General features: G+C 42.4%; 1 protein-coding gene across 2 annotated transcripts in view; it reads left to right on the top strand.

The window, feature by feature from the left end:
• Nucleotides 1-13,110, top strand: part of LOC137503027 (inversin-like) — a 234,084-nt gene extending 220,974 nt beyond the window's left edge. For both annotated transcript variants that reach the window (XM_068230409.1, XM_068230410.1), the window contains exon 4: nt 11,416-13,110. In XM_068230409.1, coding sequence (XP_068086510.1) covers nt 11,416-12,858 — 1,443 coding nt within the window. In that variant the 3' untranslated portion in view covers nt 12,859-13,110. The remainder of the gene's footprint in view (nt 1-11,415) is intronic.
• Nucleotides 13,111-27,253: the final 14,143 nt, after the last annotated feature.

Here is a 27,253-nt window from a genome sequence, read left to right as displayed (position 1 = left end):
TGGCTTTAGAACCATGAGACCACTTAGTAACATTATGTGAGGAACAACATGGGTCTACGGTACCTAGGAGTAGGGGCATTCTGCTGGACTGAATGGCCCAGGTAGTTGAGTCACTGGCCTCCCGACTCCAGCTGGGCAGGTTCAATCCTGGCTCAGTCCAGTTGTATTTGAAGGTGCTCAAATACATCAGCCTCGTGATGGTACATTGACTGGTATATAAAAGAACTCCTGCGGCACTACATTCCGGCACCTCGGCTTCTCCAAAAACCATAAAAAGTACTTAGCTTGACGTAATGCTAATAACATTGTTATTCTAGTACCATTTTGTGAAGATCATTACAGGTCTGGGCATTGCCTGTGATTGGTACTATCATGTGCATCACTCCGAGGATGCAGAGGCTGCACAGACTAGTGCTAGTAAGAGAATGTGCCGAGCACTGCACTCAAATATGTTGGTTATACCATGTTCTGAATGGGTCTGCATTACCTCTGAGTAGTAGTACTACTATATAGTAACTCCGCAAGTCCAGGTTGCCTGTGATTTGTACCATTGTGAGAGGAAAACGACAGGATTGTGCATTGCCCGTGTTTAGTACTACTGTGTGAGGAACACCATGGGTCTAGGTTGCCTGTGATTAGTACCACTATGTGGGGAACACCATGGGTCTAGGTTGCCTGTGATTAGTACCACTATGTGGGGAACACCATGGGTCTAGGTTGCCTGTGATTAGTACCACTGTGTGAGGAACACCACAGCATTGTGCATTACCCGTGATTAATACCACTATGTAATGAATGCTACGGGTATAAGTTGCCTGGGAGTAGTACCATTATGTGAGGAACAACACGGGACTGTGCCTTTTCCGTGATTAGTACTACTATGAGAGGATCATGATGGGTCCAGGTTCCCTGTGATTAGTACCAATACAGGAGGAACACCATGGTTCTGATTAACAGTGATTAATACTATTATGACGGGCCAGTGACCAGGATTTTGGACCCCTTTGGACAACATACATCATCTCAGAAAGTAAGGCCTTGTGAATTTGATTCACTGCTTGTTTTGGATTCATGTTCATTTTTTCGTCATTCATTTTAGATGCTAGTCAGTGGATACATTTTGAAGTTTTATTTGTCATTTCATTTCATTGCACCTCCTAACATCGGCAGTCAGTGTCCTAACTGTTAGGCCCCTTATAAACAACAAATATCATAATCTGGTTTTCTTTATTCCTTGCATCCTCTAATGATGCCTGTACATTTTTTGGGATCCCTTTTTAACAACAAATATTATCATGATCTGGTTTTCTTTACTCCTTGTGTCCTCTAATAATGCCTGTACAATGTTTTTGGGATTGCTGAAACTACTTCTTGATCCCGGGTTGATCCAATTCTGAACAGTTAGTAATGATAGTAAATATTTAACACAGGTGCCCTTGGAAGGGAGAGGATCAGTTTATTAAAAATGCATTTTGTAAAAGTTTTGTCATTGAAGTATTTAGCCAAATCTCAAAAGAAATTTGGCGAGTTCATCAGAGGTCTTTCTCGACCATGACTGTGAAATATTTTTCCTCTATGTATAATCTGAAGTAAGCCTAACTTCTCAGGATTTCTCTATTTGTCCCAGATTCTGTTTTCTTTTCTTACCAGTTTTGGTAATTTTTATATCCTTCCTGAGTCTCTGTAAAATAATAATAATAATTTGTAATACCATTTGTAGAGCCACATCTCAGAGGCTTCGTATTATTGTAGTTTCCAGTGGCTGCAGTCAGTGTCCTTATTTCTACACCATGTAGCAAGATGATGGTCTAGTATTTCACCAATCAAAGCTTAGTGTGGACGTTCAAATGGTTACTTTTCAGTATTTAACTGATTGTTACAAAGACATTCCATGGTTATTCTATTCAGTTTTTAATTCTGACTGATTTGTCTCAATCTGAATTCATATAGCTTCTTAGGTATTTAAATATTTCCCTTTTTCTAATTTTGGTACCGTTTAGAAATTGTACCAAATTTTGTTGTTGTTTACTAATAACTATAAATTTCGACTATTTCACATTGATTCTTAACCCATACTCCCAGGCAACCTAGACCCATGGCATTCATTACCCATACTCGAATATGTTGGACATACCGTGTTCAGAATGGGTCTGCATTACCTCTGAGTAGTACTACTATATAGTAACTCCACGAGTCCAGGTTGCCTGTGATTAGTACCACTATGTGGGGAACACCACGGGTCTAGGCTGCCTGTAATTAATACCACTATACGAGGAACACCACGGGTCTAGGTTGCTTGTGATTAGCACCACTATGTGAGGAATACCATAGGTCTGTATTGCCTCTGATTGTATAAGTTTGCCATAGGTCTTGATTGCCTGTGATCAGTACTACTATGTGAGGAACACCTTGGGTCTAGGTTGCCTGTGATCACTACCACTGTATGAGGAGCACCATGGGTCTAGGTTGCCTGTGATCAGTACTACTGTGTGAGGAACACCACGGGTCTAGGTTGCCTGTGATCACTACCACTATTTGAGGAACATCACTTGGTCTAGGTTGCCTGTGATCACTACCACTGTGTGAGGAACACCACGGGTCTAGGTTGCCTGTGATCAGTACTACTATGCGAGGAACACCACGGGATTGTGCATAACCCGTGATTAACCATCAGTTGTTATACAGCGTCCAAGGAATCGGCAAGTAGAACTATCATCTGCGTACCTGATATTGTGAAGCTCGCCATTAATAAGTATTCCTTGGCGCACATCTACCAAGGACTCCCTCAATATAAATATAAGAGTACCAGAGACAAAACGCACCCTTGCCAGTCACCAGACTGGATGCCAATCTTTGCTGATTGTTAACTCCATGAACTCATATAGCAAATGTTCAATTCAGGTGTAAGTTTTTAGAAAATACATATATCATTATCAATTCCAGTTTCGTTGAGGATATGTATAAATCTAGAAAGTTGCATTATGTCAAAGTCTTTCTTATAATCTAAGAAAGAAATATATCACAATTGACATTTCAGAATCTTTGAGAAAAAACCTGTACATAAGTAATTTCTTCTCTTATGGGAAGAACACTCCGAAAGGTAAACTGTGTATGGAACATTTGTTCCCATTAGGTCTCTGTCGTATCCTGGTGTCTATTCCTTCCTTCTCAAGTATTATTGCTCCCATAATCTCTTCATTGATACCAGGGCTGGATTCTGTATTTATTTCACATACCGCATCACGACTTTTATTGAGTAAGAAGTTTCTCTTTGTGACTTGTTGACTCTCTTCCCTCCATTCTGGCCTAGAAGGCTCATCGTCCTTCTCCAGCTGTTGGGGTTATGTCAGTATAAGGCAGCAGCCTCCTTCCGCCTTTCATGAAAGTGGAAGTAATTACAGTATTGCCCCGCTTTTACATTTTAACATCATTTAAAACATTTGTTGTTGGTCCCGTCAGTTTCTCTGTGCTCGCAATGTATTACAATCATCAGTTTTACGTTGATGCCATTTTATGCTTCCTGCTATTTACACCACGTCAGGCTGCTCGAGATGGGTAAAAATCAAAGTATAACGGTGTCCCGACTAACCTATAATGCTTCAAGTAACCACGGCACAATGACCAAACCAGACAGCACACATGTTATGACAACATGGGTGGAACTAGCCTATTGCAAATATCAGAGGAAATTATGCAAGTTGCATAACAATTATGATGAACAGGTTACCTACTTAACAAATTTACGCAAAAAGCAGTACATTTCTGATGAGCGAGGTTGCCTACCCAACAAGTTATTTTTCAATATATTATTCACATGGGTGTGTTTTTTTGGGGGATGAAGGTGCAGTCTATCTGAAATTAGGGTGGACAAAAAAGACACCATAACCATTCAACCAGTATACATCCTATGGATGTAAGATAGACACCATTTTGTATAGTGCATGTAAAGTAGCAAGTATTCTTGGCATTGAAAATTTTAGTACGTATAATTGAAAATGAAATGCAGTTAGTGATGAATCTGTGGAAGAGGGAATCTATGGAAGACTGCAGGAGCTGACCTACAAATATGAACCCAGGAACATTTTTAACCTAGATGAAACTGGGCTGTTTTTCATTGTGTTGCCCAGCAAGTCTTTGGCATTTAAAGGTGATATATGCTGTTTTCAGAAACTCAGGAATTTCAGGCTCACATTGATGTGAGCCCATGCTGATAGTTCTGAGAAGCTCTGCCCTTTGAGATTGAGAAATGTACAGACGTGCACATTAATGGTGTCCCGACATAAACAATCAACACTGCCCCACTCCAGTACTGAAAAGAAGGGGAGAGAGTGAAGGGGAAGTGTTGAAGGCCAATCCTGTACAAAACATGGGGGAAGGGAGTGATGAGGTAGTGTCGAAGGTACAATGACTCACCTTGAGTGTGCTTATTTTATTATTGTAAAATATTTGTGTAGTACTGGTGTAGTAGAGGTATCCGTAGAAACTCTTACTAAAATACTGTTGTTGTAATTAGGATAGGCTTAATTGCAGTTTGGAATTGTGTAGTTCCTGTGTATTACTTTAGATATTCAGTAATTAACAGCAGTTTTTATCCTGTTAGGGGTTGTTGAATTAAAAAAAAATAGAGCACGACTAAGTAGTATTGTAGTGTAGCCGTATATTAATTACCTTATTGTTGTGTACTATCCCAGACAATATATCCCTTCGTTCATTTATTTTTTGCAAATAAGTTATTTTATTTTTTAATTTAATTTTTTCCCCCCGTAAAGAATGGCTAAGGAGCGCGAGTGTACTTATTGTGGGTGTGGTGAGGCATTGAGGGGTATGAGGGAGGAGTTGGAAAGTTTGAGGGAGATAATTAGGATTCTCACAGAAGACAGGAAGGAAGATAGGACTCCCTCAAACAATGTACAGGTTACAGTAGGTGTACAAGAGGGAGGGGAAGGAAAGGGAAGAGTTGTAGAAGACAGGTGGTCTAATGTTCTAAGGTGAAGGAGATTGCAGGCTAAGGGCTCTATTCAGGATCAGAATTCAGGACAGGTGTCTGTGCGAAATCGGTACGAGTCACTCCAGGTAGAACAACAGAGGGAAGATGAGGGACAGGGAACTGTTGCTGAGATGCGTGGAAGTAGGAGGAAGGGAAAAGGTAGGAAAGGGAAATGTAGAGTAGAGGATAGGAAAAGACAGGTGGAACAGGGTCATGGGAAGGAGAAAAGGGAGGAGGAAGTAGCTTCTGCAGCAGTGAGAATAGATAGGGCTGACCAGGAGAGGAGGGGATCAGATGAGGTGGGGAGGGTTGAGGCTCTGGTCATGGGGGATTCCATCGTTAGACACGTGGGGAAAGTGTGTGGAGGAAAGGGAACCAGGGTAGAATGTTATCCAGGAATTAGGTTGAGGCAGATGTTGAGGAAAGTAGAAGAGAGGGAGGAGGGGAAGGAGAAGGTGGTAGTGTTTCACGTTGGTACCAACAACGTAAGGCAAGCTGATATAAGTACCAACATAGTTGGAGATGTGTGGGACCTGGTAAATGGAGCACGGGTGAAGTTTAAGAAAGCGGAGATTGTTATTAGTGGAATACTGTGTAGGAGGGATACTGACTGGAGGGTGAGTGGGGATTTAAATGAAACTATGGAGTGGGTATGTGGGAAACTGGGAGTGAAATTTCTAGATCCTAATGGGTGGGTAGGAGATAGGGATCTGCGCTCAGATGGCCTTCATTTAAACCGCAGTGGTACATATAAGTTAGGAAATTTGTTTGGAAGGGTAATAGGGAGGTACATTCAGGGAAACGGGATGGCCTGGGGAGCGGTGATAAGGGAACAGAGAACTGGAAATCAAGTAGGGATGACATAAAATTGTTAGTGTTGAACTGTAGAAGTATTGTAAAGAAAGGAATAGAATTAAGTAATTTAATAGATATATATTTACCAGATATTGTAATAGGAGTTGAATCATGGCTGAGAAATGATATAATGGATGCAGAAATTTTCTCACGGCACTGAAGTGTGTATCGTAGAGATAGGATAGGAAGGGTGGGAGGGGGAGTGTTCATTCTGGTGAAAGAAGAATTTGTAAGCTACGAAAAAGTTAAAGATGAGACACATGAAATTCTAGGTGTAAGGCTCATTTCTAAAGATAATAGGCAACTTGATATATTTGGAGTGTACAGATCGGGAAAGGGTAGCACTGATGCAGATTCGGAATTATTTGATAGGATAGTCAGCTATGTGGGAAACGACATGGAAAGAAATGTGATTGTAGCAGGAGATCTGAATTTGCCAGATGTAAATTGGGAAGGAAATGCGAACGACAGGAAGCATGACCAACAAATGGCAAATAAGTTAATATGGGAAGGACAGCTGATTCAGAGAGTGATGGAACCAACCAGAGGGAAAAATATCCTGGATGTGGTGCTGATAAAACCAGATGAGCTCTATAGGGAAACTGAAGTAATAGATGGTATTAGTGATCATGAAGCTGTTTTTGTGGTAGTTAAAAATAAATGTGATAGAAAGGAAGGGCTTAAAAGTAGGACTGTTAGGCAGTACCATATGCCTGATAAAGCAGGCATGAGGCAGTTTCTAAAAAGTAACTATGATCGGTGGAAAACGGTATAAAAAATGTAAACAGACTCTGGGATGGGTTTAAAGAAATTGTTGAGGAATGCGAAAACAGGTTTGTACCTTTAAGGGTGGTAAGGAATGGTAAAGACCCACCTTATTATATTAGAGAAATAAAGAGACTAAGAAGGAGGTGCAGACTGGAAAGAAATAGAGTTAGAAATGGCTGTGGAAGTAAGGAGAAATTGAAGGAACTTACTAGAAAATTGAATCTAGCTGATGGCAAGCATAATTAGCAGTCATACAAATTTTAGTGAAAAATGGAAGGGTATGTATAGGTATTTTAAGGCACAAACAGGTTCCAAGAAGGACATCCCAGGAATAATTAATGAACAAGGGGAGTGTGTATGTGAAGATCTTCAAAAGGCAGAAGTATTCAGTCAGCAGTATGTAAAGATTGTTGGTTTCAAGGATAATGTCGAAATAGAGGAGGAGACTAAGGCCAAAGAAGTAATAAAATTTACATATGATAACAAAGACATTTACAATAAGATACAAAAGTTGAAAACTAGAAAAGCGGCTGGAATTGATCAGATTTCTGGGGATATACTAAAGACAATGGTTTGGGATATAGTACCATATCTGAAGTACTTATTTGATTATTGTTTGGCCGAAGGAGCTATACCAGATGAATGGAGAGTTGCTATAGTAGCCCCTGTGTATAAAGGAAAGTGTGATAGACATAAAGCTGAAAATTACAGGCCAGTAAGTTTGACATGCATTGTATGTAAGCTTTGGGAAGGCATTCTTTCTGATTATATTAGACATGTTTGTGAAATTAATAACTGGTTCGATAGAAGGCAATTCGGTTTTAGGAAAGATTATTCCACTGAAGCTCAACTTGTAGGATTCCAGCAAGATATAGCAGATATCATGGATTCTGGAGGTCAAATGGACTGTATCGCGATTGACCTGTCTAAAGCATTTGATAGGGTGGATCATGGGAGACTACTGGCAAAAATGAGTGCAATTGGACTAGACAAAAGAGTGACTGAATGGGTTGCTATATTTCTAGAAAATAGATCTCAGAGAGTTAGATTAGGTGAAGTTTTGTCTGACCCTGTAATAGTTGAGAGGGGAGTTCCTCAGGGCAGTGTTATCGGACCTTTATGTTTTCTTATATATATAAATGATATGAGTAAAGGAGTGGAATCGGAGGTAAGGCTTTTTGCGGATGATGTTATTCTCTATAGAGTGATAAATAAGTTACAAGATAGTGAGCAACTGCAACGTGACCTTGAAAATGTTGTGAGATGGACAGCAGGCAATGGTATGTTGATAAACGGGGTTAAAAGTCAGGTTGTGAGTTTCACAAATAGGAAAAGTCCTCTCAGTTTTAATTACTGCGTTGATGGGGTATAAGTTCCTTTTGGGGATCATTGTAAGTATCTAGGTGTTAATATAAGTAAAGATCTTCATTAGGGTAATCACATAAATGGGATTGTAAATAAAGGGTACCGATCTCTGCACATGGTTATGAGGGTGTTTAGGGGTTGTAGTAAGGATGTAAAGGAGAGGGCATATAAGTCTCTGGTAAGACCCCAACTAGAGTATGGTTCCAGTGTATGGGACCCTCACCAGGATTACCTGATTCAAGAACTGGAAAAAATCCAAAGAAAAGCACCTTGATTTGTTCTGGCTGATTTCCGACAAAAAAGTAGCGTTACAAAAATGTTGCAATGTTTGGGTTGGGAAGAATTGAGAGAAAGAAGAAGAGCTGCTCGACTAAGTGGTATGTTCCGAGCTGTCAGCGGAGAGATGGCGTGGAATGACATTAGTAGACGAATAAGTTTGAATGGCATTTATAAAAGTAGGAAAGATCACAATATGAAGATAAAGTTGGAATTCAAGAGGACAAACTGGGGCAAATATTCATTTATAGGAAGGGGAGTTAGGGATTGGAATAACTTACCAAGGGAGATGTTCAATAAATTTCCAATTTCTTTGAAATCATTTCGGAAAAGGCTAGGAAAGCAACAGATAGGGAATCTGCCACCTGGGCAACTGCCCTAAATGCAGATCAGTATTGATTGATTGATTAACGCATTGCTGCATGGACTGCATGCAGACAGCCCGCTACAAGACTTTGTTGTGATCGAAATGGGCACAGTGGCGGATGTATTGAAGTACAGCATTAGGTTACCTACTCGTCCGATCCCGCGGTGTACGGGGCAACGCGTCCGGCCGCCCTGGGTTCGATTCCCGGCCTGGTCAGGGGGTTTTAATTGTAAATGATTATATCCCTGGCCTGGGGACTGCGTGTTTGTGTTGTCCTTAACGTTTCTCACATTCAACACTCAACACTTCCGCAATTCCAATTACATGCAGGTTCATATATTGTGCAAGTAGGGGCAAAAGAACTCTATAGGTCGACGCCCCGACCAAATAGCATTTTAACATAAAAAATAAAAAGTAACCTACACTGATAATTACAGTATTAAGAGGTAAAGGAGGTTTTTAACCAAAAAGTATTTTATACTAGTTAGGAATATTTTGTAACTGCGTTATATCGGGTCTACCAATCCTTCTTCACCTCGTTCTTGCCACATTTCTATCCATCTCCAAACTGTCTTAAAACTGCATGGTATTAATTGTGCTATTGCTTGGGGGACCATGTGAGCCTCCCACATGCCAATAATACGTCCTCGATTCACCTGTGATAGGATGTGAGCCATCTTATTACAATGTTACAGTATAACGCCGGAATACACACACTGTGTATTCTGCACTACTGTTCACTCCCTTTCCCTCCTTTTCAGTACTGGAGTGGCCTTCAACACTATCCCTTCACTCTCCCCCCTCCTTTTCAGTACTGGAGTGGGGCAGTGTTGATTGTTTGTCGGGACATCATTAATGTGCGTGCGTGTACAAAGCCTTCTTGCTTCAAGAATGTGCGATCAGTTCAAACAGGCTATGATGCCAATCGTAAAGGTTAGACGACCTCTGGATCTTGTTCGACAGCAGTTAGTTGCTCTCGATTCAAAAATGGGTGCGAAATCCTACACATCCTATGCATGTTAATTTGGGGAACATGCAGATAGAATTCCAGCCTGCTAATTGCACAAGCAAGCTGTAGCCTGTGGACGTAGGTATTATACACCCCTTTACGTCATTCGATAGGGAGAAGGTGGTGCAGCCTATTTTATTCCTTATGGATGCTGGGAAGGTTCAATCATCATTTAAAGTTTCAATCTATGGTGGGCTTCACTTCATTATAAAATCTTGGTAAGTTGTGAAGCTACCTATGATCTCAAATTGTTTCTTGAAAGCAGGATTGTTCAGGAATCCTCCTGACTCTTGCCTGACAGTGGAAGAAGGAGAAGAACAAGAGCACAGTGAAGTGGTGCCTAGAAATGCTGAGACACGTGCAGCAGTGGACACTTGACGTAAGTATATCCTCTGTAGAAGGGCTTGATAATAATTTTCATAACTTTTAGGAGCTTGAAAAGCAAATAGAGGACGTTGGCCATAGGAATTGTAAACATAAATCGATTCGAGTCTATTTCAGTAGGAAGCTGTTTCCCATCTAAAATATGTGTTACAAATGTTGTAATTGGGTATAAGCTCAATTTAAGATCAAAGAGGCTACCTTATCTGTTGTAGCCTATTAGCTTTTCACCCCCTTTGTTGCTGGGAATCTATTTGAATTTTTGTGATACTATAGGTTGAGGGAAAAGAAAAGCTGAAATTCTCTGAGAACAAACAGCTCAGGAAGCCTCAATATTGTGACAAATTACATTACTAACTGCTTTTTTTGTATATGGCAGCACGTAGTGTCTCTTCTGTTATTATTGTTGATTCCCCTTCATAAATTTACATCTTTATATATTGTAAATAATTTGTGTGTGAGGGTGGAGGTTGTTTCACATGTCCACCTAAATCACAGGACCTATTTCAGCAAAACCTGCTACTCATATTACCATCTGTGAAAGAATACTGTAATACAGTACATATACCAGTAATAATCCTATGGTCAGTAGGGGAGAGGGTAGCACGTAAAAGTAATTGATAATAGCGTAGAATACATAGAGAGTTCCAGTCTCAGCCTCCAACAACTTGGGGTGAAAAGGAAAATGTCCAAACTGACAGAGATTAGTATTGAATACAGTTTCTGAAGTTCCTAGGTTGATTAGTGACAGTCCCGGTAACAGTTGGAATTGTGTACATATCTATGTGAATACTTACCATTATCACTTAATTTGATTATTAATTTAAGTGGATCAACTATTTCCTAGACAAACTGAGCTGCCACAAGGACAAAGTTTAATAAACTTGAAACAGAATAATCTAAAACTTAAACATATAACAATAGCTTTAAAAACAATCTTTAAGATATCAGTCACTGTCACAAACAAATCTACAGAAATTATCATCATACCTAATTTATACGTAGTAAAAATCCTGAAAATAAACATTCATTGGGCAGCTTTGGGAAATACAGATAGTTTAATGTGAAACGTAGGCACTGTGTTATTCAAAATGACAGGCGAGGCCTATACAGTACAAATAGCTTCAACTTTTTAATTCACCAATTTAGCGTACAATGCTTTTTCTTTCCTCCATTCTTCCTTTCTATCTTTATTTCTTTATTCACAACCTGGCTACAGTGTTACTCAGCTGACCTAGTGAGTTTCTGGAAAATTATAATATGTTTGCTATGTCTCCAGCACTTCGTAGGTGAATCAATATCTCTTCAGGTATTTTTTATGGTGGTCAGTGTCGCTATAATTGATCCCATTTGGTGTGGCTCATAAGAGGACTGTCTGTTAATTTGTGGTGTTATTGTGTGTTCCAGACTCAGTGTGAACTGTGTGCGGCACTCTATGGATCACTGGTGGAACATGTGGAGATGAGGGAGTTGCAGCTTAAAGAAGACACCAGGGTGGTGGAAGAATTGGAGAGGAGACTTAAGGAGACAGAGAACAGCCTGAGTATGTGGGAAGAAGTACTGAAAAAGAGGGAGATGGTGATAGAACGAAGAGAGGGGACATTTAAGAAGAAAGTAAAGGAGGTGGAGAGAGCATGTAAGAAGAGAGAAGAGGAGGTGCAGAGAGCATGTAAGGAGAGAGAAGAGGAGTTGGAGAGAGCATGTAAGGAGAGAGAAGAGGAATTGGAGAGAGCATGTAAGGAGAGAGAAGAGGAATTGGAGAGAGCATGTAAGAAGAGAGAGGAGGAGTTGGAGAAAGCATGGAAGAAGAGAGAAGAGGAGGTGCAGAGAGCCTATAAGAAGAGAGAATATGAGGTGGAGAGAGCATGTAAGAAGAGAGAAGAGAAGATGGAGAGAGCTTGTAGGCACAGAGAGAAGGTTGTTCAGCAGCGAGAATTGGCGTGTGAGATGAGAGAGAAACGTTCTCGCCAGAGAGAGAGGGAGTGGCGGGACAGAGAGGAAGGTCCGTGGTGGAAGGAACCGCTCGCCCAGTATGAGCGAAGTCATGAAATCCTTCAGCAAACTCTAAATTGGGCAGCTGATCAGGGGTATGTCAGTGTGGTGCATTTCCTTCTTGCAAGAAATCCCTGTGGGAACTGGAAGCACACCGCATTGAACCATGCTGCAGAGAGGGGACAGCTGCATGTCGTGAAGGCTCTGGTAGAAGAGGAAAAAAATCAGGGTCGAGAGGACTGTCTCTCCTTTGGAAGGAGTGACATTGATGTAAACATTGGCACCCACAGGCAAGGAGTGCCTGCACTGCTCTTGGCAGCAAAAGAGGGCCACGTGGATGTGGTGAGGTACCTGGTGGAGGAGGGAGGTATTACTGGGCAGTTGCTGGGTACTGCTCTTGTAAAAGCTGCTCAGTGGGGTCACCTCGATATAGTGAGGTACCTCACCACACTAGACCCCACTAGTCTCAATGTAAAGACTAAATGTGGTGACACTCTATTACATGTGGCTGCAGAGTGTGGTCACCTTAAAGTAATTAAGTACCTCACCACACTAGACCCCACTAGTCTCAATGGTAAGGCTAGTGATGGTTGCACTCCACTACAGCTGGCTGCACTTAATGGTCACCTTGAAGCAGTGCAGTACCTCACCACACTAGACCCTACTAGTCTCAATGGTAAGGCTAGTAATGGTCGCACTCCACTACATATGGCTGCAGAGTATGGTCACCTTGAAGTAGTAAAGTACCTTGCCACATTAGACACCACTAGTCTCAATGTCAAGGATGGTGATGGTAACACTCCTCTGGCCCTTGCTAAATGGTTTGATCACCATGAGGTTGTACACTTCCTAGAGTAGTGCTCACTGAACAAGTAAATTACTTGGAACACATGACAACACCAATCTAGTGTGTCTCCCTCTATCTGCAGTACAGTTGCTACATGTGCCTTGGAGGTGAGGAGGAGCCCTTCCTTCTCTCTGGAGGATCAGTGCTACAACAGTAAGGGATCCTGCTGTTAACAAAGAACTCTGTGCTGTGTTGTGACCTGGAAGAAAATGATTGTGCTAAGTTTTTTATACCAATGTAAATAAATTGTTGTAATAAAATGGTTAAATGTGAGTTAGTGTTGACCCCAGTCCCATTTTCCTTGTGATTAAATTAGCAGCTCACTGTCTTCTTTGTTCCTGAGGAGTGTAGACCACATGATTATTTCTAATTGGGAGTTGAGTAGAGTAACCTACTTGTACAGTATCGTCTAATTAAGTGGTTGAAGCTGCTCTACAAGCTGAAGACAATGTGGATAGTCAGCACCATAGTTCATCCAGGTAAGTGGCCTTGAGAAAAGTTGCTGTTAAAGAAACTGGTAAAAAAATATGTAGCCTGATCTCACACAGGTAAGTGGGTTTAAGATGAGGCACAGATGAGAAACTTGGAAGACTGTACATAAGTTGTCTAGAAGGCAATCTGCCAATTCATTCTTCTTTTGGTTATTTGCATGTTTTGCCTTCTCTGCACTACAATCACACTTCCAGTAGCTCCTGCATTGATCCCTCCAAAAATGTATGAATTACTTTTGAAACGCGTGAAAGTGAAGGTGGAAGCAAGTGGCTGTGTTAACAAAGGATGGGACAGGCTATGATCCATTTGTTCCAGTGCATGGAATGAGATTCTACTAGAGTATAAAATCAGATGTGAAATTGGAAACCCTGTTTTTAGTTTAATCTAATAATATTTATCAAAATAATAATTGAAGACCTCAATCATCTTATGATAAAAACACCCTTTGCAGTAAGTAATTGGCACACACAGTTTGAAAAGCCGTTTCTGTAAACTCGTGTTCTCGCCCTCAAGGGCTGCAGCTCATTTCAAGCTGCATGTACCATTTAACAACATATACCATGAATCAAACCCGTGTCCCTGATGACATTTTCTAATAGTGTAAACCGTTATGCTACCATAGTTTTAGCGAAAGCTCAGGACTGGTTTCAACTTCACATGGCCTGAAAGGAGGGAGCTGACAGCTGTCATAATGAGCTATATACATGAGGAAATCTACCAATGTCATAACAGGCCTGTCATCACAAACAATTATTGTTCCCGTACGAAAGTTGCGTGTGTCACTAATTGCTTTTCTAGCATCTTTGATAGCTAAAAGTGCTCTAAATACGCCATGATCACCCGCGTTATCCGATTCAATATAAACATTTTAACTCTACTTGCAACAAATCGTTGGTGAGTCTTCCCCCAAGAAGTGCCTCATTGGATTCCTTGATGCATTTGGAAATACCCGTGATATTGGGAAAGTAGAGTGCCGCTGATTTGCATTAAGGCAGTCGCACTGATTGCAGGTCCATTACTAGATGTTTACCTAGAATTTTCTAAAACTTATCGGACATATCCCTTGGTAAATTTTTCTAATCCCTAACTCCACTTCCTCTAATTGAATATTTGCCCTCTTGAATTCAGAGTTTTTCTTCATATTGTGTGCGAAATCGGATGAAATCATAACTTGCTGATTGTTTTCCGTTTAGGAGTCGATATATCACTTGAACACCTTCAAATACCACCTGGTTGTTAATATCTTGATCAGGACCATGGAACCTCAAGTTCTATGCGCAATCTGAGCCAAGGACGAATTTCCACGTGGGCCAACTTACGTATATTTTCCATTGTTTTACGTCGCACACACGGCCAGGTCTTATGCCGACAATGGAATAGGGAAGGAAGTCGCTGACCTTCGATTGCCTGGTATGGAAATTGGAAATCATGGAAAACAATATTTAAGTCTGCTGATCTCTTTTTCTCCCGACAGCTACGTGGTTACTCACTCAGTGGAAACCTTTTAGTAATGCTGCAAGTGAGCAGTGATGGGAAAGGTGCATGCAAATTGAAGGTAAATGGGCTCAATTACAGTTATGGGAGAAAACATTATTACCTAAATACTTCTTCAAAATTTATTCAGTAAAAGTACAATTACTTCACAGAACGCGCGTCTTCAGAGAATCACTGACTTTCTTCACAAGGGGATGGAATGATATCAAAGTCTGCAAGGAGAAATACATTACTCCTTTTTGTGCTTTTTATCATAGTGACATTAAGTGGCTATCATCGCTACGTGAGACTAAACAGACATTCGAAATGATAGCTCCCGAGCAAAATTAGAATGCCCCTTTCAAGTTTTCATTATTTTCCGGATAACTTATTCAAATAGGGGAGTGGAAATGCCTTAACCTGTTCACCGTTGGTTGTTTATTCCGATTCCATTCTCGACCACATGGTGGCTTTATTCCCTGCCTGTAGTATAAGGCGAATATAAGGGTTGGCGACCACCGTTCCGCTAGCTGAGTCTGGCGTTACTTGTGTGAGGTTCCTCTGTAACCTCCACTGTATGAGGTTTTCGAGTCCTGGGGAGTCATCTCCTTTTGCCGACGCTTTCACTTTTCCAAGCGTCTGATCTTCTCCATTTTTCCTCTGATAAGTGTTAATCGAGGATGGTCATCCAGTTCTACTAACCCCCAACCCTTACGGTCTACACAGACGACCTCAAAGCAATGGAAATTGAGCCCATTAAAGTGCTACCGCAAGCCTAAATACGACGTGCATGAAGCAGTAGGGGTAAGAGCTACGAGACCGTCGTTCGAGTGGTGAAGGGCATGATTGTAAAGTTTGTACAAGTACGGCCACGTGGTTCGTAGTGAGGACGCCCAATAACTTATTACTCTGCCGAGGACATCGGTTAGGCGCTCCTCGCGCTATGCTGTGTCGCGGATGCGAACAGGGAGTAGGCCTAGCAAAGGCACCCTATTCCTGCTTTCCGTGGCGGACAACCTGGGGAAAATGCGCCTCCTATAATAAATGCTGGTGACGGTCAAGCCGTGCCGCCCCCAATGTGGAGCGTGTCAGAGGCATGGGCATTCAGGTGCGGCGTGCAGACTGGAGCGCAGATGTCGGAGATGCGCCACCCCCCCACCCGTCTCGCGACTGTCCCCACGGAACGAACATGCGGCTAATTACAAAGAATGTCCCAGCCGCATTTCAATACAAAGGGTGACAAGCGTGGCAACCCTAAAGCCCAAACAGGCCCTTCAGGTAAAACTGACCCTTCAGGTCCCAAAGGCCCCTGAAGCAAACCAGGCCCTTCAGGCGCAGGCAGACTCAAATTGCAAACCCCAAGGACGGAAGGTGAACCTCAGCCCAGCTGCCCACCACCACCGTCCAAGCCAAGTCCCCAAGCAAAAAAAAACACCAATCAGAAGATCCAGCCCCTCCAAAAGGCAGGTGAAGGCCACGCAAACTGCTGCCCCAGGGCCCCCGTGGCCAGCTGTAATCCTGCAGGAACGACAGGAAACCTGCCACTATTGAAACGGCACCCGCGATACCCTTCTCACCCACCTCATCACCAGCAACAGCCACACTCAACCAGGTGCAACTATGCAACTACCTGCAGGGAGCATGGAGGGGAGAACGTTCAGGGAAAGGATAGACCAGTTCTTGAAAACCATCATCCCGACCTTGAACCTCAACACAGACCTAAGTACAGGAGCTATGTTGTTGAGGGCACTAGCCGTAACTCTGTCCATGCCCTGGCTCGGTGAGATAGCGAATCTTATCTCGGGCCTCTGTAACCCATAATGGCTGAACACCGCAGTAGTAATAATAATACCAACACGCACGGGCTTCGAGTTCTCATCTGGAACCATCAGGGCATCAGGACCCACAAAACTGAACTCGAAGCCTTCCTAGCTGCGAATTTGATACACGTAGCACTCCTACCAGAAACTTTCCTCCCACCGGAGTTGAAATTCATCATGAGATCTACAGTGTTCACAAACGTGATAAAGCTAATCCCATTGGAGGAGGCGTGGCATTCCTGCTAAGAAACATAATGGAGCTAGACTTACAAGAACTTGTAGCGCGAAAAGCATGTGGAATTAGCATGACAGTGCGAGGGACACTAAGTAATGTCATCTCTGCATACGTCAGCCCAAAAAGCTTAACCACGAAATATATCTAAAGTGTACTAGGGTTAAGCAGATACACAATTCTCGGAGGAGACTTCATTTCTAAACATGCTAGCTGGGGCTCTCTAAAGTCTAATGCTGAGGGTATAACGTTGTACAACCACATGATATCACAGGAATACGTGGTAACAGCCCCCGACGAACACACGTTCTTAGCACCCGAAGGACAATTCTCGACATAGCCCTATTACAATACTCAAAGACCACAATAAATGACCTAGGGTCGAGGCACCAACCAGTGCTATTCACATTGGATGATACACCTGAGGAATACGAAAATAACCCCAAACGAAGGCTTAATTACAAAGCAGCCAAATGGTCTAAATTTTAATGCAAAATGGATACATTACTACAGGAGAAAGAGGGCATGCTATTAGAAAACTCGGGCCAAGTTGACGAAGCAGTGAAAACCCTAGTAGAGGCAATCCAAACAGCTGCCACCGCGAACATTCCAGTACACAAACCAAAAGACTACCCTCACTTCGAAATTCCGGCTCACGTTAAGGAATTATTACGTAGGCGTTATAGTCACAGGCGCAGCTTGGCGCGATTCCATCGTGGTCACGATCGCGAAATGAAATATAGCTCAATGCAGAAATACAAACCCATCTACAGGAATGCAGGTCACAACAAATTAAGTCTATTCGACAGTAATGGCCGCTTCACACTAGGCGACTGGAATCGACGACTAGCCGCCCGTGGTTGTGGAACATTGTTTCAAATGGAGCTCTTCACACTGGGCTACTCAGTAGCCGAGCTACAGAAAGAAGCCCGGCGACTGACCTTGCAGTAGCTCACTCCCGCTACCGGTCGCCGAGGCAAATTCCTCAACCCCGGCTGGCGACAGCTGGTGAACCATTGTTTTGTATTGGAATCTTCACACTAGGCGACTGTGTAGCCCAGCTACTCGTCCTCTTTGCGTTCCATTCAAAACACCCTTCAGTGTCATTGTGCATTTCAAGTTCCTTCCCGTTACGTATTCCGTTTCAGAATATTACAAACTGCACTAAATAAATGTATCACATTCAGTACTTACACAAACTGAGCAGCATCCATATGGAACTTAAACTGTGACGAGTAGGCTATAGTAATGACAGTTTTTTGGCGACTTCAAAGAAAGAACATCCCAGGAAAGAAACGAGCTTTGTAATTAAGATATAGGAAGCGACCTTGTTCTTAATTACAGTACAGCCCCAGCTTTGCCTGGTGTGAAAATGGGAAACCATCTTCAGGACTGCCGACAGTAGAGTTCGAGCTCACTATCGTATGGTTAAAGCCACTGCCTCGGGGACTGGGTGCTTTTGTTCGTCTGTACACAACACACCACACTACCAACTATCACAGATACACGCAATAGTGAAAATATCGCTCCGTGGATTTGGGTCAGATCCACATAAGGTGCCGACCTCAACTGATTGAGAAAAGGCCCGGCAGAATAAGAAGATAATGGAGATTTTGCCAATACAAGGAGAGGCAGGCATTTTTTAATTATTATGTTGTGGATAGAACGATATTTAAGGCACCTTGTTGCGAGCGTTCTTGATTTTACTTTAAAAATGAGCGTTGAAGGGAATCAACCATTAATTTTCAAAATGCGGCTGTGTGTACTAACAACTCTACATTACCGTCTTCTCAGTAATCTACAGAGAAAAATGAAGTACCGGTAAGTAAAAAAAGAACTTGGTAACATCATCACATAAATCATTGGACAGTTTATAGAAAAGTACTTTTTCCAAACTATCTTTGAACATAGGGTGTGAATAAAAACTACAAGCTTTCCTTCTTTCTTGCCGACTATAATAAGAGCAGCAAGAGGCACTCCTCTGCCTGAGAACTCATTATCAAAACTGTCACCAGGCCGGGGAAGGCGGCTAAGTAACGCGGCCGGCGACACGGAATTCACCTGAGCTACTCTGTAGCCGATTCTGGTCGCCTAGTGTGAAGTGGCCCTAATACCAGGCCGATGTGGAATTTATCGCGACACTTCACACGAGAACCACACATAATCCCTACCACTAACGGACCAAACGGTCTGGTATACGAGACTCCGACAAAGCTGAGGTCTTAGCAGACTCGCTTGAGGCGGCATTCACCCCTAACGTAACACCGTGTGACCCTGCCTTTACCAGACAAGCTGAGGCAAAGATAGCAGAGTTCCTCGAAAACGTACCTCCTAAGATTAAGAGGACAAATATACACAAAATCAACCCCAAGAGATCCAGAAAATTATAATAAGAAATTAACCCTCAAAGTCCATACCCCACTTACCAGCATCTTCAGTGTAATGTTCAGGCTTGAATACTAGGCTGAACAGTGGAAACGGGCTAGGATACTCGTATTCGGAAAACCAGACAAAGACAAGTCAGACCCTAACAACTACAGACCAATCAGTCTTCTAGACGCCCTCAATAAAATATTCGAGAAAATACTACTGAAAATATAAGAGGGCATGCATATATAACAACAAGGAAAATGGAATAATACGCAGCGAACAATTTGGCTTTGAGAACGGGCATTCTGCCCCCCAAACTGCTTACGCGGTTCTTAGAACAAACTACAACGGCTTCAATAAGCAAGGGACGCGGGTTTAGTTCTCCTTGATATTCAGAGAGCATTCGACAGAGTCTGGCACGAAGGCCTTCTAGCGAAACTAATAGACCTACAATTCCACCCCCGTTATATAAGACTATCAAAGTCTTATCTGGAGGGCCGGCAGTTCCAAGTAGACATCCACAATACACTATTGAGCACAAGGTTTAGAGCCAAGGTCCCTTATAGGCCCAATCCTGTTCGTCCTATAACGAACGACATGCCGTCAGCGGAACTTACTCCCACACACCTCCACGCTGACAACACTGCCATCACAGTTCAACACCCTCAGCTAGCGTACACTCGGAAGAATATACAAGTAGCACTACGAACTCTCGAGCCCTGGCTAACTAAATGGCGCATTAAGGCCAATGTTGACAAGTGCCAAGCTGTGCTGTTCACGAGAAAGAACAGACGCACACACAGGTCAACCAATAATAAGCCGCTAAACCCATTTAATGGCAGGACAAAGATAAATACCTGGAAGTAGTCCTAAATAGAAAGCTTACCATTCTCCAGCACATTAAAGCCATCCAGAGAAAAGTATACCTAAGACTAAGCCTGCTGCATCCAATACTGAACAAAAAGCCCATTATAAACACAAAGGTACCCATAAACATGTATAAGGCCTTAATTAGGCCAATAATCATGTATGCAGCCCCTGCGTGAGGTTACACTACGATGACGAAACTGGATACGCTGGAAAACGTACAACACAAACGCATACGAGCATCGGCTAAACTTTCTAGAGACACATGACTACGGCACCTCTACAAAATAGCGAACGCACGCCCGAAAAGACATCCGCAAACAAACACTGTGAATGTACAACAAGTCATGGCGTAATAAGATCAGTTCACTAGTTAGGGAGATAGGACGATTAAACCTCGATCTTTACAACAAGTACCCCATACCGAAGCACATTCTGTTCAGCTACAGGGTTAGGAGGAAGGAGGATGAAGGCCGGCCGCCACCCTAAGCTACACAACATACACAACACTGCAGACACTAGGTAACTATGTACCGGTATATATGTTCTTATGGTTACAGCTTTCTTCATCCCGAGGGACCCGGACGAGGATGGATTGACAGAAACACAACAAGACGGTGACAGTGCAGCCAGACGGCAAAGGACGAATCAATCCACCTCAGCCCTCCAACAGAGACATGGGAGCGGAAAACCAGCCCGCACCCTATAATGAGGAAGTAGTACCAATTCACTTTCCTGTATTACTATGCTGTTTCTACAATGTAGGTTGAATCCTGGACACGAGAGCAGACGAGCATGCCTGCACTCTAGTGGACGTTCTGTAAATATTCTCTATTTAATAAACTTAGTACAGGTACAATTCTGTAGCGGCAAGTGTGTACCAGTAACACCGCACGAGAGGGACATCGGCAGGCGGAAGAAGGTAGCCCCTTACACCACGTAAGGTTTGGCTCTTAATTCCTTCTCCACATGGAGACTCGGCGCCAGGGACCACTGGCTGCTGGACCGTGGGACCAAACTCAAGACCAAAGCCCGGACGGTAGTGGACCCAAGCCGCACCCGGCAGTGACGAGTGTGTACCAGTAACACCACACGAGAGGGACATCGGCAGGCGGAAGAAGATAGCCCCTTACACCACGTAAGGCTTGGCTCTTAATCCCCTTCTCCACACGGAGACTTGGTACCAGAGACTAGTGACTACTGCACCGTGGGACCAATCCGTGGCCCAAAGCCCGGACGCTAGTGGACCCGAGCCACACCCGGCTTGATAAAGCAAGGAAATGGTTATGTTTGCATGACACATATTCCTAACTCACACAACCTCTGGACGACTCCATGCGCTATCACAATACAGTCAGATTTTACATGTAGGCTCTTTCTTTTCCGCCGATGTGGATTTCCCTGACCTTTAATCAATACCACCTTACAAACATAAACCTGCCTGGTAGCATGGCTGACATGAGGACAGGCAGGTAATTTCCCACTCCTCCCTGCTATCTCTTTCTTCTCAGAACTAATAACATTTCGGAGGCAATGTAGGACAGTGACGATTGCCACGCAGGGCTGAGTGGTCTTCGCCCCCCCCCCCCCCAACAACCCCGAAGAATATTGTTTCCTAATAGATGTTGCTTGTGTCCTGGTGAATCAAGAGCTGCTTTTTAGGAGCCAAGCATAAATCTTCTTCAACATTTTACAAACTAAAATCATTGGCATAAAGATATTGTGCTCTCAAGTACGATGAATTAAAAAGATTTTTGAATGACAAACGTGATCAATTTCATTTGTTTTGGAAGTAGTGCACAAACGAGCGTTCTTAAGTTTTATCGGATGAAAATGAAGTTAAAGATAAAATGCAGCGAGTTGGTGATGTGAAAACTGACAAACAGAAATAATACTGAGACTGCATTTTGAAGTAGTGATACAATAGTTCGACACCCAACCTACCAGTTTTCCCGAACTAAATAAGCTAGAATTTCTTTCGCTATTGGATTGTGACTTGTTTGAAAAATACATCGCCTCTTTTCCTGCTCGACAATTTGAGTCTCAGGTTAAATCATATGGTAGCTACTTGAGCGTCCTGGTACTCAAAACTGAATTTTCAGCCATCTGCGCATCAACAGAGTTCAAGAAGTCCTGCATACTAGAACTTTGTAAATATTTAACATGTTCAGGATTAAATGTGGCATTACCAAACACTGTTCTTTAATTTTGACTTTTTCTGCTACTATTACCTCTGCCGAACGATACTTCTCGGCAATGAAACAGATAAAAGTTATTTAAAAAGTACGCAAATACAAGAAAAATGATCAGAATTGCCATTAATTTAAAATGAGAAGAACCTTCTTAAAAGCTGTACGAACAATCTGGGTTTCCATGATTTTGTTAGAGACATTTATGCTGCCCAAAATCGCCGGATAGAGCTGTGTTACAAGAAGTAATATATGCAGATATACATACAGGATTGATTTGTGCAAATTCTAAAAATGCTCGCTTCCATTTAAGCTTTAATACCAATACATTGTTTTTATCCATTTTTGCTACAAACTAGTGTGCTAACACTTTGATATGAGTCGCGCGGTGCCATTGGGTTGAACTATGGCTATTCTAGCAACATGGCGGGCTTAGAGGGGTTTTGTTAAACATATTTGATGAAATTATAGTAACTTCAAAAACAACATGCGGTGGTGGTGGTGGTGTTGTGCAACCATCCTCTATTAACACTAATCAGACGGAAAATGGAAGACACTTCGATAAACGAAGGTATCAGCAAAAGAACGGGAATGGCGTGAAAATGAAAAACTCCCCTTTTAGTCGCCTCCTGTTTAACTACTACTACTGTGCTGGAGACTAAAGGGTCCCATAGACGTGCAATATTATTGCGCAATATCGGGGTTTGTGCAATAAAATTGATAGTGTGTATTTAATATTGAAGGGTTGTGCAATATCCCGTCCTCCCGCCAGTTGGTATCAACAAGCGTTGGAGAAAGGTATCGTGATGGCAGGCATAAAGGAGGAGAAAAAGTTTATTTTGGAGTTTATCGAAGTGTACCATGGCCTTTCGGCTCTGTGGGACGTTAAGAGCAAAGCGAGGAGTTCATCATACAATTCAACATTCATGCGCAGAAAGTTACGAAAATCATTTGGCTCCCATTTTCTCGGTTCATTGAGTACATTTTCATGAGTGTACTTTTCTCTGTCTAGAAACCACTGTTTCGCCCTTGTACTTCTTTTCCGTTTCTGCTTCTTTTTGGCACTTACGCCCACGGCGATCAAAACGCAGCAAAGATCAGTGTCACTCAATATAATCACCAAATAAAATACCGACATGGACTGACTATATATTGCAACGCATATTGTACGTCTATGACCGCTTTGCACAATATATTGCACAACTATCAATATTATCTCCACACGATTCTATTTATTGCACAAATTCGACTTTTGTGCAATAATATTTTACGTCTATAGGCAGCTAACAATATATTGTACAATCCATTTTGCGCAATAATATTGCACGTCTATGGGCCCCTTAACCAACTGGAAATGCAGGGGAAGTCCCGAACGCTCGCCGACACGTGAGTGAGACTGTCTGGTCTTCCCCTGTGGGTGGGGATGGTATCTCCTGCCTCGTGCAAAATACCTCTGAAAGGGAACGTGGAAGCATGGGTTGGCGTTCACGGGTTTGATAGCTGAGTCTGACTGCAGGCTCCTCGTTCTCATCTATCGCATCTGAGCTCCGTTGGTCTATGTTTCCTTTCTTTAGCCGATACCGTCACTGACAGGAGAGGATAGGTTGTTATTATTATTACGTAGTTGCAGCTAGATGAAGAAAGGTGATTTAAGACGAACACAAAAACTCTTTCCCCAAGCAGTTAAATTCCCCGACGCGACCCGGAGTTCTGAAGTGAAGTCTCGTGTTGAAGCTCCGAGCTCCATCCACCTTCAATTCGCTAGTTGTTATGTTGCGGGCTGCCTAGCCGAGGTGCATCACGAAGGACTTGGGTTCGATTCCCCATCAGGAAGTGGAACACTTTCAGAAACAAGATTTCCATTCTCGGAGGGGCACACGAGTACCTCGTAACCACTCTGTCCACTCAGTGGTGAGCTTGGCCGGCTCCTCGGCTGAATGGCCTGTTCAGAGGGTCCGCGTTCGATTCCCAGTCGGGTAGGGGTTAATTTTGCTGGGTTAGGCTACGGCCACACGTGCGTGTTCTTACGTGGAGTTTCTGCGTGTATGCATCACAGTAACTTGGACGAGTCTGGCCAGTCACAGCGTCTTCAAAGTCACCCGCTGGAGAATGCGACCGGGTCCATTCGTTCGTTGATTTCCACGCTAGCGTTTGAGCATTTTCTCGCCGCACTAGCTGCTCTAGTACTAGACAAAACACGTCTACCGAACTGTCAGTTACCTTCGGAGCTTTTAATTGTTATAAAACAAGGTCGGCTGGCCTTCAGGTGGCCATGGCTGGTCCGTGGTTCGACAGCTCTGCACTCCGACCGACCAACCGAGCAGAGGAGGGGTGGCACGGCTCTGTATTCGGGAAACGGATAGGGGCTGGTTCCCACCGTCGGCTGTCCTGAGAATGTTTTACCGTGGTTTTCCATTTTCCTGCACTACGGCGAATGCCGGGACAGTTCCTAGTATAGGCCATGGCCGCCAACCTCCTCACCTTCTCCGAGCATCTCCTGGCGTTACCGTCCAGAAGGCCCGCCGTCCCCATCAGGGACGAAATGAGAACGTTCTAGCATTGTAACAGTCTTCATAAATATTAGACAGTGAAACGATAATTTTGGAGGATCATAACGACCCATGAGTTGGCGGATTTTCTTTCAGTGTATGATGTAGGAGCACGCGGGATGTCACTAACTCAGTACGTTCTTATTAAATGTTCATAATTACTACACACTCAGGTCCTGCTGCTAGTACTGTTCCCTTTAACACATAGTGCACGGAAGATGTCGGCCTTACAAGACAACCATCAGGACAACTTCCACTCCTCCATGAGCCTCCATAATAATAATAATAATAATAATAATAATAATAATAATAATAATAATAATTATTATTATTATTATTATTATTATTATTATTATTATTATTATTATTATTATTATTATTATTATTATTTCCATCGCACTGTATATTATATTTTACGCCATATGTATTATCGGTCGCCGAATAAGCTGGAAATTTCCCTCCTAACAGGCGAGTTACGAGTTCTGCAGCTCATTGACACTACGTACGAACTGCACTAAATATCTCCAGAATTATCGCTCCACTGTAAAAAATGTATACAACAAAAATGACTGGAAAATAATTCCTATAGCTCTTGCTACCTACAGTTTTTCGATAGAATTGATATTTCCGGAGACAACTGAGAGTTTGTTGAAGAAACGTAATAATGACGAATATCTGTGTTATAGTTATGAATACAACATAAAGTGCACTTCAACAGCCTGCATAGCCTGTGCTCAAGTTACGGACTGGAAATACTTTATAAACAAAACTTAACCTAATATAGAATTCTCCGTACGTTTTCTAGTGGCGAGTCTCACGTCCCTCTTGACGCATGCGCGGCGTTCAGTCTGTAACCCTCTGTGAATGTACTGAGCACCTCCACATTCGTTTATATGTAACCAGTTATGTGGCCACGTTTACTTCTATCTTTATCGTTAGAAACTGAGTCTGGGTGTCCCTCTACTTCCCTTACCCTCTGAGGTACTATGGTGATTTTTGATAGGTCATACAGAGGGGGTAGGATAAAATAGACGTATAATTGCAAGAATATTCAAGAAAAAGGAGTGGAAGCATGTAACTATTCCTAGGGCCATTTGGTATCAAAGGGGATCCGTTGATGTACAAAGGAATGAACGAAATATTTCAATGAGTATTAAATTAAATTAATAACAATCATTAGTGTTTTTAACATGGAACAAGACATTTTAAAGCAAAAATTAAGAATAGTTGGGACTGTTATATAAACTTGAAAAATAACCTCGCCTGGAGGATAAATATAATTAAACGATGCGTAATAAGAAGTAATAATCCGAAGGGGTAGCACATCGTTAAAGAAAATTTACAATTTAAAATTTAACAATAACAAAGCCTAGGTACCTGAAAACACGAAAGATCGATAACCAGAGAAGTAACCTTTCCTTCTTCAAATAATAGAAAAGAACCGACAATTTAAATACTCGCAGTGAATAAATAACTGAGAATTAGGGAAATTACAGTAAGATCGGAACATTTTCAAAAGCGAAATGTCACACACTGTTTATAAGAGTAGCCATGACACAACAGTCCAGCCAACATGACCACATACAATACAGATGCTCGAACAGTTCAAAAAAAAAAGTGGAAGAACGGAACCCACTAAGTTCGGCGCATCGACACGACAGGCAAAGTCTTAGAGTTCTATAGTATGCATTTAGGTTGAAGGCACAAATCGAAGATTTAAAAAAATAAAGGAGAGCAGAAAATTTTACCAGTCTATGGATTAGGGTCCCCAGGATCATCTAACACTTCAGGAAAAGTGACAATATAGAATAAAACTTTTATAAATACGAAAGGAATTCCACCTTCTCAGTCCTTATCCTTTCCTATTTATAATTGTATAGTTCGTCAATACGGAAAAAATGAAGATTATAGATTACGAATAAAACTTTATAAGAAAGAACTAAACTGGGAAGAACCAGCTTACCCAGTAAGTTGACAGATCTCTCCCCCTACCTGGGTCAATGAAGAGTCTTCAAGTAGAATGAAGTAAAGAGCCGTCGTGTAGACGGAGTGGAAATAGGTTCCAGTTCCGAGCTGATCCGATGCATACTGACAAGGAATGATTTTTTTTCATTCGGGGAGGCCCCAGAAATCGCTCCCTTCCGCGTGACCATCGACTCAATCTACATGGCCTCCGACTTGCTATTATTTATAAGAAGAGAGAGATAGCAGGGAAGAGTGGGAAGTGATACAAGGAGTATCTGCCGGTTTCCATGTCAGACACGTTACCACGGCAAGAGTTTGTGTTAGGTAAGGTGGTGTTGAAGTATGGTATTGAAGGGTCAGGGAAAAACCACATAGGCAGACAAGAGAAATAGCCTACATGTAAAACCTGACATCTTGTGATAGCACATGTAAGGATGTGGGTTGGAAAA

This window comes from Anabrus simplex, chromosome 14 (assembly GCF_040414725.1).
Source record: "Anabrus simplex isolate iqAnaSimp1 chromosome 14, ASM4041472v1, whole genome shotgun sequence".
Classification (NCBI taxonomy): domain Eukaryota; kingdom Metazoa; phylum Arthropoda; class Insecta; order Orthoptera; family Tettigoniidae; genus Anabrus; species Anabrus simplex.
The sequence above is the reverse complement of the archived record's forward strand: the minus strand, read 5'-3'. Positions and strand labels throughout refer to the sequence as shown.